Genomic DNA, 18451 nt, shown 5'->3' with positions numbered 1-18451 from the left:
ACTCATTCTGTTGGTCTCTGAAAGTCTTATATAAAATATAAGATATAATATAAAAGGTCTATTTATAACTTTTTTCTTTTTGGATTTTATCATCAAAGACTATTTTATAGTTTCAGAAAACTTGGTCGAATGCTATTTATGATATGAGAGAATAGTATGAAACGCTTATGCCCTTAGAACTTTAAAAGTTTCGTGAATATCTTTGAACTTATCAATCGACAAAAATTTTTGTTTAAAGCTGGTCAAATTAAAATACTTGGTTCAGTATTCATAATTTGAATAAGGTTGAAAGCCCTAACTTGGGAATCTATTTTTTCTTTTTTTATGCTTCAGAAATATTACTTATTGTAGACGGTAGCAACATGATTACAAACAAACTGACACTGGGTCTTATTTCTCAGAATTTTTCCGATCAAAATAAATTTTCATTTTTGTAACTATACTCAATTTAGGAACGATTATACCACGACTTTCATAACAATAAATTAAAATTATTACAAATAAAAATGGAAATGATGAATACTTAACAAACGAAGTATCGAGACTTGACACTAATTATTTAATTGCATCATAATTGCCTTCATAAAATGACTATAATGAAAATTATAGGTAATAAAATTTATTTTCCGTCAATTCCGCCGTATAATTCACGCTCTCTATTCATAACATAAAAATTTTATTTAATAATAATTTTATTACGTTTTAATAAAGTTTATAATAATCTTAAAGTTATCCGTTTAATATGGTTTACAGGTATATTATGAATAATTATTTACAAGTTTATTAAAATATTGAAATATTAAATAATTTTATGAATAAATATTATATTATAAAAAAAAAATTTAATTATATTTTTATCACTGTACTGTACAAACCCGTTGTACCCGATGAATTTTTTTTTTTTAAATTTTAAAAATTAATTACGAATTTTTTTATAAATATTTAATTTTATATGCGGATTATGTGTAGTTTGAAATGACGAAACACTGAGACTAACACGAATCGTTTTAAGAGAATTTCTTTTTAAAATATATTTAGGCGATAATAAATTTTATACATATGTGCACCGATATATAATTGATTGAGGATCTTTTTATGTACCCCCATATATATACACACTGTTATAACGTGTACTTATCTTCACTTTACGTATTATCTGTTGTTTATACACAATTCACTAAGAATTTTGTGTGATGTGAATTAATGTATCAATAACGCCAACGCCATCTTGAATATGTAATATTTCTTCATTGTCGTCGTCTGTTTGTGGCATTTTATTAATTGAACCAATCGTACAAGATTTATAATTCACATTCTGTTGTAATCACGTGCCCGTATAACGGCAATATGTACGACCCATTACATCTTCGCGTGGTATGGTATCTTCTAATGGTTGTACACCAACAGCTGCTAATTGGTCCCGTACCTGTAAGAAAACAAAAGAAAAATGTTTGTATTATTACAAAAACAACATCAAATAGAAAAATTACTTTGGGAAATATGAAAAATATTTGAATTACAGGTATACTAAGTTTAGTCCCAAGCTTATAACGCTTGAAAATATTGACGCAAGGAAAAAAAATTTGGTATAGGTGTTCATAAAATCACCTAATTAGTTCATTTTCGATTGTCTGTCCGTCTGTCTGTCAACACGATAGCTTGAAAACGAAAAAAGATATCAAACTGAAATTTGTATAGCATTCTCATTACATAAAAGTGAGGTCGAGTTCGTAAATGAGCAACATAGGTCAATTGGGTCTTGGGTCTGTGGGACTCATTTTGTAAACCGTAAGAGATAGAACAAAAATTTAAATGTAAAAAATGTTTCTTATAAAAAAAATAAACAAACTTTGTGTGAAACATTTTTTTGTAAACATCATTGTTTACCCGCGAGAGCGCAAATTACATAGTTTGTATTAAATGGGAATATCAGTTAAGTGTGTATGTATGTATGTTTAGCTATCTTTCTTTACTTATATAACGTAAAAAAACAAACGATTTCATGATCAACATTGTCTTTACATGGTATTTCAACAACTAACTCAGTCAATTGTTTGTTTTCACTTGTTATATACATGTTTTTGTATGTATTCGACTTACAAATTTAGGCTTTCGTACCCAAAACTTAAAACTCATGAATTTGTGAGTAAAAGGTAGGATGAGTGAGAGCACCGAAAGTGAAGGCTATAACGCAGTAGTCTATCAAAAATTAATTTTCGGGGAAGCAATTGTTAAGACACATATTTTCAAGAAGCTTCTATCAGACGAAGAGCATTTGCGCTGATCGACTGTTTGCAGTCAATTTATTCATTTAAACGCAAATATCCTCTAAAGAACTAAATTGGGCCCACGACTGTACCCGATTGACTTGTATATTGACTGACTTATCATATGTGAATTTTCATAACGTAGATTTCAGTATTTTTTTTCGATTTTTATACATCCTGAAACATTTCCACTTTTTTTATCTTTCTGCCACGCTCTCATTTAGAATGATTCCACTTTTTTCCATTTTCAGAAACATAATATTTCGGATGTTGGCTTTAGAGATTTATCCCTTAAAAGATTTTCACCAAGAATAATCCACTTTATTACTTAACATTTAAGAATTTTTGCATAGAACTGGAAGATTACTTTATCCAAACATTGTTAAATTTTTTCTAGAAATGTTTCGAATTTTTGAGACAGAAATAATTTGATATAAAAAATCCAAATCACATTCAGTAACGTGACACATTTTCATCATTCATCATCAATCAAAGATAATGTCTGATTAGCCAGACGAAACTGAAGGTCTTGTAATTTTTCAAACTTGATTAGAGAAACAAACCAACTTTGATTGAGTTTGATATTAAATTTATTGAATTTCTCTTCTCTTTTCATGAATAGTTATTTAGTAATGTTTTAGTTATACATTTTGTATTTAAAAGTACATTCAAGCAATTGTCAATAACTGTCAAAATTGTGCTAAAATGTCTTTTAAATTGAAACATAACAATTAACAAATATTTTGGCAAGATACAAAATAGTTTAAACCGATTTGTTTTGGTGTATAAATGTTTCGTAGGCAAAATTATTTTAGGTAAAAGGTTTTAAGTCTCTTAGGTATTGAAAATTAATGCATACAACAATTTAACTCTAGGTTAAAAAGATCGGAACAAAGCGTGAAAGAGTATGCCAGCAAATGAAATAGTGTTACATGGCTTCTGAATAATGCAATTCCATAATCATACTCTGAGGAGCTTCCATAATACAAGAAAATTGCAAAAAGAAAGAATAATGGTTAGGAGAAGTTAGAAGAAATTTTTTATTTGCAAATACCGAAATAAGAGGTTTATTACCAAAAAAATTTTGCGATTATCGATACACAATAAATTTAATCATCAAAAAGTACCCTCGTTAGGATATCTAAAAAGTAAAAGCGTAATATTCGTGTCCGTGAATTGCGAAGACAATTTATTTTGGCATCCTAATTTTTAAAGTAATTTACTATATGAAAATGGTGTAGTGTATTGATAACCGCTGAAATTTGTAAGTAAAAAGCCATGACTTTCTTAGTTCGAAATTTAGTCAGAGCTCTTAAACTTTTACTGTTATGGCAGAATGGAAGCTAGAGGATTTCTTACTTGCAGAGAGCATCTAATTTTGTAGGCAAGTAAATATGTTTGTATATATGGTATTGTTGCTTTCAAATGGGGAAATCGAGTTCTATGAACATAACTTATTCCAAAAATGATTAAATCGGGATAACTGTTGATTTTACTTGATGGAAATCTTTCGAAAATCATTAAATTTACCCTAGCTGTCTAAGGAATGATGATAACTTTGAATTTCGTTAAGAAATATAAGTTTAAACACACGACCTATAAAAGTTTGCTTTTTAAGTCATAGAATTATTAAAGTTTCTAAATTCTTAGACTATTACAGATCATATTGCGTTGAACATATCTGCTTGTAATAAAAGATATTACGGCTGCAGAAATACATAACATTCCTAATCTAAATTTTCTACCAAATAATGCCATATGGTTAGTAAAATAATTATTTATCGAAATGTACTCGATGCCTATATTCGACATAATATATATTTACACAATACCATTAAATAATAATGGTTCGAACTTAAACAGGATTGGGTAAATGTTATTTTGTTTTCGATACCTCTAATGTTCTGCCATCTACTCTAAAGGTTGTCAAAGTATTTTACACAATTTGAAACATTTACTTCTAGTCTATTACTTACTACCAGATAATCAATCATTTGTTTTAAGCACCATATGTCTTTTATAAAACGTTTGAAGGAAACTATTTATACTTTATGTGCATAGGTAAAGAGCTAGGCTATTGATCTAATAGTTTATGGCACTTTCAACTTGATTGAAACAACTGATGATAAAGTTTAGAGAAAAAACTTATGTAATAGCTCACGACTTCTATCTATAAACTATAAAGCTTTACTGAAAAGATAGACTAAAACCTTCCAATTTACCCTAAACTTTCAACCGCGTGGTATATAAGCTTTTGAGTCAAGGAGGAGTATTTTCTCTTATAGCACATATGTATAGCAGAGCGGTTATTTTCTAGTCAAAGGAGCCAAAGAGGAAATAGAATGAGTTAAATTTGAAAAAGTTTCTGCTCCTTGCCATATGCGGTTCCCTAACGACCGCACTAATGTTACGTAATGCTAGCAGACATATCCCTCCTTCTCTTTTCGACTATTATGAAGCAAACTATGTTACCCTTTTTCGAGCATTTAGGAGGAGAGAAAGTGCGGTAAATGTCTGCCAGCAGAATGTAACGTTTGTGCGATCATTAAGGAGCTAACTTGGTAAGGGCCAAATTTTTCTCAGTTTTTACGAATTTTATTATATCGCTCCCTCTTCCCCTTTATCTCGAATATGGCCCGGCGAGAAAAAATGCTCCACATCGACTCAGAAACTTACTTACCACGTGGCAGAAAGTTAGGATCCATGGGTTTTTTTTCGTACCATATCCCAGAATAGTTGTATTGTAATTTGAACATGGAGGTTAAAAATAGATAAACTATTGTATGGATAGATTTTATAATAAAAGTTTTATGTGTTCGTAATCTTTGATTTACAATAAGAACAAAATTTTTTTGATAATATTGTACAAGCTCGTATTAATCAAAAGTTTGAAATTAAATTTGTCTTGAAAAAAAGAGTATACGACGCGACGACTAAATAAATTTGTTTTTAAATTGGAATACATTTTTTTTCAAGATGATTTTTTTTAATTAAAAAATGAATGAAAAATTGTAAAGCTTTATTATGTAACAAGTACAGTAAAACGTCATTTATTAGTTAGTATAGGTAGATAATTTTATAGGGTCATCTTTTAATGAGTTTGAAACGATTCACAAGTTATAAGAAAAGCTGTTTTTGGTGACTTCTAAGACCATTTTTTGCTCAACAATTTTTAATATCCTTAGCCTTTTGGCTTCTGCCATCGGTAAATATGAACAATCCATCTTAACTGACACCGTCGACTCAGAATTACCATCTTTTTGACTCCCAAGCATGCTTTTGACCAAATAGCTTTTTCTCGATAGATATTTAAGGAAATATTCCTTTCCTCCAAACAAATTTACGTTTTAAATATATACAAGAAAACCGTGAACCTTCCTGTATAAATTTACGCAAATCAGAAAAGCTGTTATCGAAATTTCTAGATTAAAGTATACCCCTCCTAGATTTAGTCAAAATCGGGCCCGCTTCTTTGCTAGAGAACCTAAGAGACACACAGACAGACAGACAGACAGGCAGACAGTGAAGTTACTTTGGTACTTATAATATTGGTAGGGATTCACAACTTGATAGTAGCGCTTGAAGTCGTTTTACTGTATTTTGGTGTCTTCGATTTTTGTGCAATCTAGCGTTGGTTTTTTTGTACAATAAATTTTTTCTATAAAAATATAGATTAAGATTCGAGATTAAATTATTTTCGAGAAAGAATTTGTCAACAGATTAATTTTATAAAAGAATTAAATGTAGTTCTTCATTCCAGTGTATTATATAAACCATGTCCTTACTTAGAAAGCATATCTATGCTATTAACGAATGCAAAAAACTCTTGAATATATATGTGTTACAACTGTAACATAAAAGATATTATATTATAAAAAATTCCAAGTAATGGAAGCAAACGATCTATCTATTTTAACTTACATCAAGGTACTTTCAGGATGATTTTTGAGGTTTGAGCTGATAAATAATTTCGTACATGAAATTTTAGTTTCGGTATTTTATCTTCTTTATAGTATTTTTAATGAAACAATGGTGGAGTTATATTGCATAATTGCATCATAGTTTTTTATTTTCATGTCTCGATATTTCGCATGAAACATTTACAAAAAACATTCATTGGAAATCGGCTTACATCACGCCATACATATTATAATAAAAATATTGAGTTTAAGATAATATTTATATAAATATTGAATCCTATAAAATATTCAGTTGATCTTTAAAAATGATATCAAAATAAATGTGTATAGAAAATCTCTAGGTAGAATTGAACAATATCTTGGCATCCACCACGTGCTAAATATACAACAAACACTTTAGTATATATCGCTGGTCCGGAAGAAAAATGGCACAAGTCAAAATGATACATTTTTCAGGAGGAGACATTTAAGTTTATTATATAATCTTTTTTTTTTTGTACAGCTAATGATAAGAATTTTTGCGGAACCCTTAGGCGATTAAAATTAAGGATATACTATTGAAATGCGGTTACGATGTTTTCAACTTTTAATAATGAAAATTGTGAGATGGGGAATAAAATTAGTCAACCAACTTTGACTTGTGACGTTTTTCATGCTTTCATATCTGAACATAAGACAGCACTTATGACGAAAGATTATGCCAAAAAAATGATATTCAGGACTGCAGAGTAATTTGTCTGCCCTTTACTTACCTACCTACTTATTTTGTCTGTAGTAATCTCTAAAAAATTAGGAAGAAATAATGCTTTTAAATAGGCTATCTTTTTATTGTTGTAAAAATCACATAAAATTGTTACACATCACAATATAAAATCACATAAAATTACACGGCGCACGGCGAAAAGACGTAGCGTCTGATAGGGGCCTTAGTACAAGGAAATTCATTTTAATTCTTTACAAACTACTGTAGAAATTGTTATAGCACTGAGGTACACAATTTTTTTCTATTAATGAAAGAAGTCCCCTTTTCTTCGAATCGGTAATTCCGACCTTCGTGTGGTAGGCTGGCTTTGCTTTAACATTCTGTGATCGCGTTCTCTTGCTGACAGTTATTTCATCATATTCAGGGAACCCAAAAGATGTTTTATAATATACAGTGTTTGGCTCTTCTTTGATTACTTTTAAAATTTTAATATCTTTTAAAGGTATTTTAATTTGGATTCCTTGATCTTTCGTCAGTTGCTTTATATCTATAAAATCTTTGTGGCATAATTCATGAACAATATAGGGGTCTCCTGTTTTCTTGGCTGTTCTTATAAGGGTGTAATACTGATCCGGTAAATAGATAGGCCCTGCTTTTCTAGCTCTGGCAACTTGCCGTTCAATAATAGAGTGAGCAGCGTCGCCTTCATTTTGCGTATGGCCAGTTATGAGATATTTGTGAGAAATGCTTCTAATATTTGGAAACTTTTGAATAGCATATAGGTACATGCCTATAATAAATTGATTCTTTTGTTGGCCTGCGCAATTGTCACTGTAAAAAATTACGTCTTCTGGAGCAGTACTCTTGTTATTTAAGAGAGACAAATAGCTTAGGACACAACTCCCTATTTCTATTGCTCCCCTATGTGCTTCTCCTTCATGCCAGGTGTAGCAGTGCACCTCATTGTTTTTAATATTGCAAATTGTGAAATTATACACCGCTAATTTACTAACGTAATAAAATGGGGAAGTTTGACCAATTGGGCAAGGTAGCACTGCTTGTAGATCGTAAACAGCAACGGTAGATTCACCATTCTTGTCTGTTGTCTTTTCTTGTCGGGATAATTCTTTTTCCATCAAATGAGTTTCGTAATTTTCTTGCATTTTGGCTTTAGCTTCATCTTCGGCATGTTGGTAGGATGTGCACAGTTCACACTGATCCTTCTTAGGAACAAAAAAAGCCATGTTGTACTCCTCATTAAATATTCGCGAATACATAACGTAATTTCCAGGTGTTTTTTTATTTTCACGACACTCCTCTAAGTAATCTCTGTGTAAGTCTCTAATTGTTTTTCCTCCTTCAATGTAAGTTTTTTTAGAATCTGCCCTGCAGTAATGGCTTTCAATGCGTGGGATTTTGTCAATGTGGTTCCTAATGGACTGTTTTATCTCTTCAGGAACAGTTTTGTGGTTTCCATGCCTACCACGATTGTCTTGAAACACATAAGAACTCTTTTTTGTCAAAATCGTCCGTATTGGCCGATCAGTAATTGAAAGTGTGTTCTTAAAGAAAGTCTTGCAAACTCTCACACGTACATTGTCTCGAGTATGGAGAAAAAATGCGTTATTGGGAATTCGCTTGCTGTTTTCTCGCTTATACTCGTATTTGGGGTGTATTTCCTCAATACTGGACGATATAAAGCTGTGCTGTCGTTCAGTGCTTCCTAAAGCATAGAAAGATTGAAAGATGTGGGTCCTATCTTCATCTTTCATATTTTGGTAGCATTTTAGTCTGCATTTATTTTCACAAACAGGGCCGATTTCTTTGGCTAAAACTATACTTGTACTTTTGCCGAACGATGTGTAACTTTTTCCATGTGCCTTAAGTAATTTAGCTTTCGTCTTCTTCCACTTCTCTTCATGTCGAACTCTTTTTCTTCCTTTCTGAACTATTTCAGTCGCAGAATTTGTTTTTCTCTTCTTCGGAATTACCACATTATTATCATCATCAATATCAGTATCATCAGTGGTGACATCAGAAGGTGGCATGTCATCCTTAGGGACAAGAAAGTCTGGGTCCTTCACGCTATCATCGTCACTAAAATCGCTTTTATCACTTGTATCGGGAGCAAGCCCTTGTTTAGGAACTGGTGCCACAGAAAACATCGTAGCCTCAGAAGTTTCTGTGAGATCAGACTTTCCACTCTCGTTCATTGCTTCGTGAGACTGAAGTTCTGAAACTGTTGTTGAAGTCACTCCGATCGGCAAAGTTTCCGTAAGGGCAGTCTCATCGGTCTCTGTAAGAATTACGCATTGGTTTTTAAAATACCGAACCATGTAAGGAAGAAATGCCAACCTAAAGGCAAATGGATTCAAATTTATTACCTGCTTGTCCGGTAGAAAGGACCGCCATAATGCGTTTACTTTCCAGGTTTGTACTATCACCCTTTATTGTCCATTGCATATTCTTCTTAGCAAGTAGCATAAGAAGTTTACTTCGCTCGCTTGGATTTCCTGAAAAATGTGCAAATACTGGTCATTATTCCATAAGACTTGACTACAATTATTTCCTATGTATACTCAGCTCCAAAGAAAACCGACACTAAAAAAAACCCTATTTACAAAGAACTCGATTTCGATTGTCTGCATATGAATTTTTATATAGTTAGTTAGCAAGAATTTTATTCATAATTAATTATATTAAAGCAATTATTAACTAAAAGTCTAAAAATTCTTACACAGACTATCCAAATCGAGTTTTTTGTAAATGGTTTTTTTTTATTGTCGGTTTTTTTCTTTGGAGCTGAGTATACGTCACAAAAATAACAATAACTTTTTCGTTTATTAAAAACATAATCACTAAAAACGACACTTTTTGAGATTAATCCGGAATATTACTCATATAATAGTAGACATTTCACAAGAAAAACGTCATATTTACGTATGTGTGTACAAGAAATAGTAATAATGTAACTTGTGCATCATGAAAAACGACATAACCCAAATTGTGTCGTTTTTGTCGATTATAAAACATGATTATTTATTTAAAAAAATACAACTTACCAACTTGTGTCGTTTTTCTCGACATTATGCATGTACATTCATTAGTAGGTCTTAAGCACAACTGATGTGTGTCGTTCTTCTTCCTAAGTGGGGAACGGTTCACACCATAATGATAAACGACATAACTGCTCCATGGCGCCGAAAAAGAACACTAATATTGTGACGTTTTTCTAGCACAAAAAGTTATTTTTTTGAAGTCGCTTGGCACCAAAAGGTTAAAATAGTGGTTTTTAGACTTGTGTCGTTTTTCTTCCGGACCAGCGATATGTTATATTTTTTAAGGTTGTTATACTATACCTACCATCATGCATGCACAAGAAGAGTACCATCTCCTTAAAATATATATATAAACGTTTTACCAACGTAGAAATACTTAAAGTAATTTAAACGTAATCTTCTTTTTTACATCACATTCTTTTTTTATTATCTGTGTATTATCTCCTCTTCAGAAGTATTAAAAAAATGGATTGTTTCAAATAGCAAAATATACTACACCAAACTGTCAATATCTACATTCAGTATCAACTATCGTATCTATCGTTGCAGTGTTATATCAATAAAAGTAAGCACTAAACAAATATGATAAATTACTTCTGTATTAATACAGTAACCTTGTCATGTCGTTTGAAAGTATGGAGTATTCTGCATCAAATTCGGTAGTTCCGATTTTTTGCAGACATATTTATTATGTTGATCTCATGAATAATCCAAGTTTGTGACCTCGAGCGCTCAACGAAACTTTGTCAAAAATCGAAAAATCCGTGAAAATTTTGGATTTTGGCGATTATAACCCTAAAGGAATAGTTTTTTGATGAAACCTTTTCAGGATGTTTTTAAAAGTCTAAATTTGCTACAATATGAGTCGATAATGAACTCTGTACACCCAATACTTTCCGAGTTAAAGTCTTTCAAAATTTATTGACGTAACTTTATGCACCAGAGTCAAATCCGATAGTTCTGATTTTTAGTAGACATGTTTATGATGTTGTCCCAATGAATAATCCAAGTTTGTGATCTTGAGCGACGTACGCAACTTTGTCAAAAATCGAAAAACCCGTGAAAATTGCAGCTTTTTTCAGATTTTGGCGATTATAACCCTGAACGGGTAGCTTTTGCGACTAGCTAGTGGTCAGGTTTTTAAAACATGATATTCTTTTTGATTTGAAGTTAATTATAAAGGCTTAAGCTTTCTTCCTGTATACTTTTTTTTTTTTATTAAATCGTTCAAACGTACCATACTTTATCTGTAAGTACTAATGTCAGCGACCAATGTCAGAAATGAATGGTTATAAAGATTTTGAACGTAAAGGAATATTTTTTTGTAATTATTCCATTAAATAGAAAGTAATAGTCGAGGTAAAACAGCAAAAACAGACTTTTATTCAATATTCCCAAAAAAAAAAAGAATACTACCAATTAGGTTTAGCAGGAAAACTTGTAAAAAAAATTCATTTTAGCCAAAATTTACATAGATTTTAACTAATAGAACATGCACATAGAGGTTGTATGGATCTACATACACTATTTCCCGAGAATTTTTATCCCTAAAAATTTTTTATTTTATTCTAAAAGCGTTATCACTTATATAAATATTGATGTTTTGTCAATGTAAACAGTTGCTAAATGGTTTTTTTCATTCCGTGTAATGGTCTTAAAATTGATGCTTTTTCGTTTGAATATTGTAAATGTCTGTTTGCTGTTATGCATACAATAATATATAATACAAATATTTATTCAAATTTTTTATTTTATGCCAAAACTTTCTGCCAAAATTCAATTCTACCAATTTCATAAAATTAGGATTTAGGCAACTAATTATGAAAATGAAGAGTTAGGCTACTTATTCGCATCATAATTTTTATCATTTAAAAGGAAAAACACCCTGTGCGCGAATAAAAATTTCTTTATAATTCTATTGAGCATAGAAATTCTATTGACCATATTTGTTTTTGTAACTTAACGGTTTAGTACAGCAAGAAACTATTCAAGGAAAATACATTCTACCCCTTTCTTTATCTTTTTACACAAGTCAACCCGTATCCAAAGTAAATTTTATGAGACAATTATATTAGTTATGCAAGAAGAATTCATAAAATAACTGAAAAATTATATAGAAAATTTTATATTAATCGTGCGAAGATTTCAGGTTAACTAGTGGGGAATTTTCCTAAAAAAATATAAAAACTATCTCAATTTGTATTTATATAAATAATTTCAGCGTTGGGATCAAGAAACGTTTATAAACGGGAGAAATAGATTATTTTTTAAGATCTCAAAATTATTATACATACATGTTGAATATAAAAATATGATTATATTTATATATGAATGGCTGGTTATAAAAATGATGGTACGTTTGAATTTTATAGTTAGCTATTCTTTTGTGGAAATATAAGTTACTCCATAACCGGTGCCGAGAAATTATTTCAAAGTATTTCTATCGTTGTAAAAATAAATTAATTTTAAAATTACAAAAATTTCAGAAAATAAACTGCCACAATAACTTTAGCCTTCACCAATTTAGAACTCAGATATTTTACTTAATCAATAGCCTTCGGAACGTACTTTTATCTACTTAATCAATAGCCTTCAGAAAATTTAATGAAAGATATATGAGCGCCAGGGCAATTTTGGATAAAAGGCTTGATTTTTTTTATATTAAGTTGTACTAAGTTTAAATCAGTATTGAAAAGTTTAGGGGACGAAGGTTGCCCGATTATTTAAATAAATAAATGACTTCAAAGTAGGCTTTATGGGAAAACGGAAGATGAAATGTTTTCACAAATTTCTCCAAAACAAGTCAGTCGAAATTAAAAAAAAAACTCTTTAAATTAGAGTTTAAATCTTAATAAATTATTGAAAACAAAAAATAACTCGTTATGCCCATCTAATTAAAGATGAATGAACACGGTAGTGGGGACACAAATTAAAATAATATATATTTTTCAATTTTGAAGGTGAATTATGTGATAGCTAGACAATATAAGACGAAAAGTAAGAATACAATTTTTCTTTTTTTTTTACAATTTTCAGTAAGAAAATTGAAAATTTGGTTTCATTATTAAACTTTCGATATTTTGAAACCAAGGCAGATATCGAAAAATTATATTCTTGTTTTTCTTCTACATTCATGAAGTAATAACAAAGTTCATCATCAAAGTTGAAAATAAGGTACAAATAATTTCATCCACAAATCTAAACTTGTGTAAACACCCCGAACACATGTCGAATTTGAATCATTAGCCGTTATGTCTTATGATAACAGATACTTACTCAACTTTCATTCTTAGTAAGTGATTAAATTGTAAAAAATATTCATTTACACCGGCACCGGCGAGGGAGCTGCTTCTTTTTTTTGTACATGAAGAAAAATGTAAGGTTTGTGAGGTTATGTGTAATAAGAACTGTGTTTGTGTATTCTATCATGTGAAATAGAATAATAAAATTTACATAAATTGTTACATTTACGCATATCTATTTACAAATATTATTTTCCGAATATCGTAAGCCTTTCGTTTGAATACATACAGTAATTTACACAGAAGTTGTGTTGTTTTATCTTTGTGTTTTGGTACGTTTTGTGATATGTTAAGAATAATGCGGTAAATTGTATTCCTTTAAGGTACATCAGAAAATGAATGTAAATATAAAATAAAATTTTGTTTTTTTATATAAATGGGCTAATTTCGCATTTTTTATTCATGTTTTCATGAAAAATATCTGCATTGTTTTTTAGTAGAATGTCGTAAAAAAATTACAACGTTTTGAAACTCATTTTCACCGTTTATCTATTACCCAATTGTGCTGAAATGGCTTGTAATATAACATGATAATACAATATTTGCGAACCTTCTGAATTACTAAACTTTATAAAAGCGGTGTAAAAGATATATAAGAGTATACCAATGTATGAAAAGTATTCAAAATTAGTGTGAATACTACTGCTGGACTGGACAGAAATGACACGAAAGCTGCATAAGTCGCGGGAAACGACAAGAAGAGAGCGAGAGATGAAAAGTTTCATTTATAAAATCTTTTGTATCAAACAGTCCATCTGTTGTACCAACTGCCTAAATAGGCGGGAAGATTATCGTTGGCCACATTTACACAAAATATTTTTTATTTAGAATTTTTTATCCAACTAACAAGTTCCTAATTTATGTACTACTTTTAATACCATAATAGTGGAAGTGCAGGATAAAAATTTATTTATTTATTCAAATAATTTATCCCATTATTTTATACTAGTAGATACCCGCCTGCTTTGCTGGGAAATTTCTCCTTTAAAAACAAAGACAATCACGTTATAGCCCTCACTTATCTTCCCTTTTGTTCATAATTTTATGGATTATAATTTTTTGGCGGGGAACTGTAGCTTCTTTGAAAATGAAGTTTTGCCCATGATACCCGCTGACATTTTCAGTGGTTTATTCGTTCGAGGTAACTTTTTATGACTTGCCGCCAAGTTGAGGGTGTTATTTTGGCTATGACTTGGCGGACGTTAGCTCTTAGGTGCCCCAACGCTGTTGATATAGTGCGTGTCTTAAGAAAACCTTACAATAAGACGTCTCAATACGATGATACAAACGTCTTACCATATCTCAAGTGCTTACGATTTCCTCGAATATTTGCGCAATAACATGAATTCTTCGCTCACTTAGGCGATTAAATTGGCCATAACGTAACATAACTTTAACCGAAAGTAATTGATTTAATTACAATGTTACTATACTTGAGCCATTAGATAAAAGAACAAAAGATAGTGCGAAGAACAAAAGTGTTTAATTACTTACGTGTTCTACCTGCCGAAATACCCGAATTAAATTACGCCCAGCAAGTTTTTGAAGATTTTGTTCACTCCAACCAGTATCCAATAATTCCGCTAACAGATACGGATACCTTGATACATCTTCCAATCCTAATGGAGTTCTACAACAAAAAATTTGATGATGTTAGGTTACAAACAGTTATATATGATTTTCAAAAAAAAAAAAGTGAATTCAGGAAAAAATTGGTATATATTAAAACTGAACGACAAGATAAACAAAAACGGCGAAATAGAATCTTTAAATATTTATGGTTTGAAATACTCAGTGATACTTACAAATTAATTCCATCATAACCAGCTCCAATTCCTACATGATCTACACCTGCTACATCACGAATATGATTAATGTGAGCTGTAAAACAAGAATAAATAATCAATGTTTTTCAAAATATTAAATAGATATTAAGATATAATTACTGAACTAGGTCGTATCCAGAGAGATTAATCAGGCGGGAGGGATATAGATAGTGGCTATTATACAGTGTGTCCAATTCAATCGGCACCATATGGAACATTTTTTACAAATTCTTATTGTATTATGTTTTTACGTTATTCTTGATAAAAAGCCCTGCATGGCCTAAAATACAAGGAATAAGCCGGAAAAAAAGTGTCGAAGGTGGAACAGTGGGGAAACAGCATCAGTTTTTATGGGACTCAAAGAAACATTCAGTCAACTTAACCTAATCATAAGGGGGCATAATTTGGTCGTTATTCTGCGACGTATTCTGAAAACCATACCATTTTTTTTTTCAAGAATTTTCCTTTTTTGGCACGAAAATGAAACTAAGTATTTGTCGTCCAAACTTTGCTCTAGGAGGTATTATTGGCCGGTTATTACGAATCGATTTCACGGATTTTGCCCATTTTTCGAAAATTGTGTCATTTTTGGCGAAGAATTTCACTTTTTTGGCACAAAACTGCAAAAATCTTTTTTCAAAACAAAATATTTTTGTCATGGTAGATGTGTAATTTTGGAAATCTGATCTTAGTTTTCAGTTTGGATCAACTAATGTTAATAAATCTTGTCGAAAGTGTAATAAATAAATTTACTTTACTCCTGAGAAAAATTTATCGTTTTCGAAAAACTTCGTATACGAATGAAAAACATGGACATCTGGGGTTATCATATTGCGTTCTAACCCATGCGAGAGTTTTTATCAAAAATCACTTTTTTATAAAACACATAATAAACAAATTTTCTATATAGTGTCGACTCAATTGGACACACGGTATACACTTTGTTTACGTCTTTAGAACAAGAATCATAATTTAAACAGAAAACAGAACGTAAAATTATGATAGGGTAGTGGTTCTCATTTTTACGCTTATGAAGGATGAAAGGGAGTCCAGTGTAAAATAAAATAAGAAAATAAAAGAAGGGGTTTGTAAGTGAGTCACGTGAGTATCTCTTTATTGTATGAAAATGACTTTATTTCAATTTATTGAAGCTTTTCTTAGGTATAAGGGAGTACAAAATCAAAACTCCCATTGTCTCTCTCTGGGTACGTGCTTGGAATGAAAAATAAAAATAATATTACAAACACACGTTATACATAAATTATTTTTAATTATTATAATTTTAATTGGGTATGTAAATAGTTAAAAATGTGTGATTAAAATTATTACCAACTTTAGCTCTGCCATAAATTTGGTGCTATGAAGCTCTTTGTACATATAGGGTGAATTTTTATTCATAGTTATTAGTTAATCTAATTACACTGTAAACGAAATTCTGGATTTAAGAAAATATGTATTTGCTTGCTAAAATTTTCTTGAATAAATTTGCTTGCTAACATATTTTCTTGAAACTAGTACTTTTATAAAGTGGAAATTTTTTTAGCCGCGCTATGCGATTTTGGTAGGGGGAAAAATTCTAGTTAAGTGGTCACCGTAATTTGGATCGTCATTTCGTCAGCGACAATCATATCACGTGACAATACTAGGTTGAAAACACCGCTTCACTACCAATCACTGTAGTTAAGCACCATTGGACATAGTCAGATTGAAAATATTGTGTGCTGTTCCCTATTTATTATTTATTATAGTTTTTTATACTCAGTGTATATCTTATATATAAAAATCTAAAACATCCGTAATATAGCCGCAAAACCCAAAAAGTAGTCGATGCATTGATTTAAAATTTTGACAGGTTGTTGCAATAATACCCAAGAGTTTTTACACATACTTTAATAATATATTTTAACAATTAATCAGAAAAGCTGCAGTGAAACGTCAATAGGTGAAGTTTGATTGTTCATAATATAATCGCAGCAGCACAGCCTATTTGCAAAGTTTTAAGTTTTCATTTCCGACAACAATCTCTATCATTTTTTTACAGTGTATTTGTAAAAAATTATTACTATGCTAGAGAGACTTATTAGAAGATTTATAAGAATTTTAAATTCTTATAAATTAAAGTTACTGATTTTGAAACGAATGATTTAGTAAGTCTCTGCACTTTTAAATAGCTTGATCCCGTTTTTTTATATAAGTAGTTGTTTAAATATTATTACGAAAAAACCTTAAAACCTAAAAAAGAGAATCATTTTTAGTCAATATAATATGTTCTATATGGTAATAATTTCTTGAAATGAAAAAGAAAACCTATTTGCAAAAATTTGTATGAAATTGATACAAAAAATGAATTATGACTTCTTACAATTGTTGAAAATACAATTGATTGTAAAAAGACTAATGCTAAGGAAAAAAACATTAGGAAATTTTCGCATGTACAATCTCAATTCTCTAGAGGTATTTTTGAAAACGTTTGTTCACGTGCATGCAACATATCAATTTAACAAAATAAAGGTATTTTAACAAAAAGAATTTAAAAACGAAAAACCGTTCGTTTTTACATATGAACATTTAACGTATATATTCAGGGATCATTTAGGAATACGGGATATATGTTTTTATAACATTTACATGTCTCTTTTCCGTATAAATGCTTTCAAAATTAAATAAAACCGAAATATCACATACATATCAAATACACGTTAAAAGATTTCATGTGAATAATTTATTTCTTTTTTTGAGTGATTTTTAAAATAAAACGTTTCATGCCTTAAGAAGGTAAAAAAATGCACAAATATTTATTGGATCACATACGGGGCCTACCTGTCGCGAAAAAAAATCAGATTCGATTTCTTTGCATGATTCTGTTAGATAAGGACCAAGAGTTTGTCAAGCTAAAATCTGGTATAATTTTTTTTAATCAATTTTCTTTTGTCATCTATCAAATATCAATTTTTTAAACCAAATAAAATATATTATGGACTTTTTGGATCATTTTGTATTAAAAATGGTCTCTTGATTTTCGTTATTCTCACCGTTTCGGTTCAAATTTTACTTGAGCACTTTTAGCAATGCTTTTCAGCTTTCAGTGTTGTATTATTCATATTTGAATGAGTGGTTTTAAGATATATTTGTTAAAAGATCCGCAGTTTGAAGTTTATGAGCTCATTTTGATATAAAGGATTCCAAGTGAAATAAAAATGAAGCTGCGGTTGGAAAAAAAATGTTTTAGTTATATTTAAAACTGTACGAAAGTAGCTTTGTATACATCTTATTCCGGGTCATAGTTATTTAGCATATTCTTTAAAAAAAGTTTTAGTGCAAGATATTTTACTAAAAAATTAGATCAAATTTTAGAAACCTTGATATTGAAATTT

At 30.3% G+C, this 18451-nt stretch overlaps 1 protein-coding gene across 1 annotated transcript in view; it reads right to left on the bottom strand.

The window, feature by feature from the left end:
• Window positions 1-1207: 1207 nt before the first annotated feature.
• The window catches only part of LOC123297941 (dipeptidase 1), a 317369-nt gene continuing 300125 nt past the window's right edge, over window positions 1208-18451 (bottom strand). Inside the window, exons 10-12 of the mRNA XM_044879779.1 lie at window positions 15057-15132; window positions 14746-14881; window positions 1208-1426 (exon numbers count right to left, since the gene is read on the bottom strand). Of these exons, the coding sequence (XP_044735714.1) occupies window positions 1325-1426; window positions 14746-14881; window positions 15057-15132 (314 nt within the window). The 3' untranslated portion in view covers window positions 1208-1324. The remainder of the gene's footprint in view (window positions 1427-14745; window positions 14882-15056; window positions 15133-18451) is intronic.

This window comes from Chrysoperla carnea, chromosome 4 (assembly GCF_905475395.1).
Source record: "Chrysoperla carnea chromosome 4, inChrCarn1.1, whole genome shotgun sequence".
NCBI classification, from domain to species: Eukaryota; Metazoa; Arthropoda; class Insecta; order Neuroptera; family Chrysopidae; genus Chrysoperla; species Chrysoperla carnea.
This window is presented reverse-complemented; position numbering and strand designations above follow the sequence as displayed.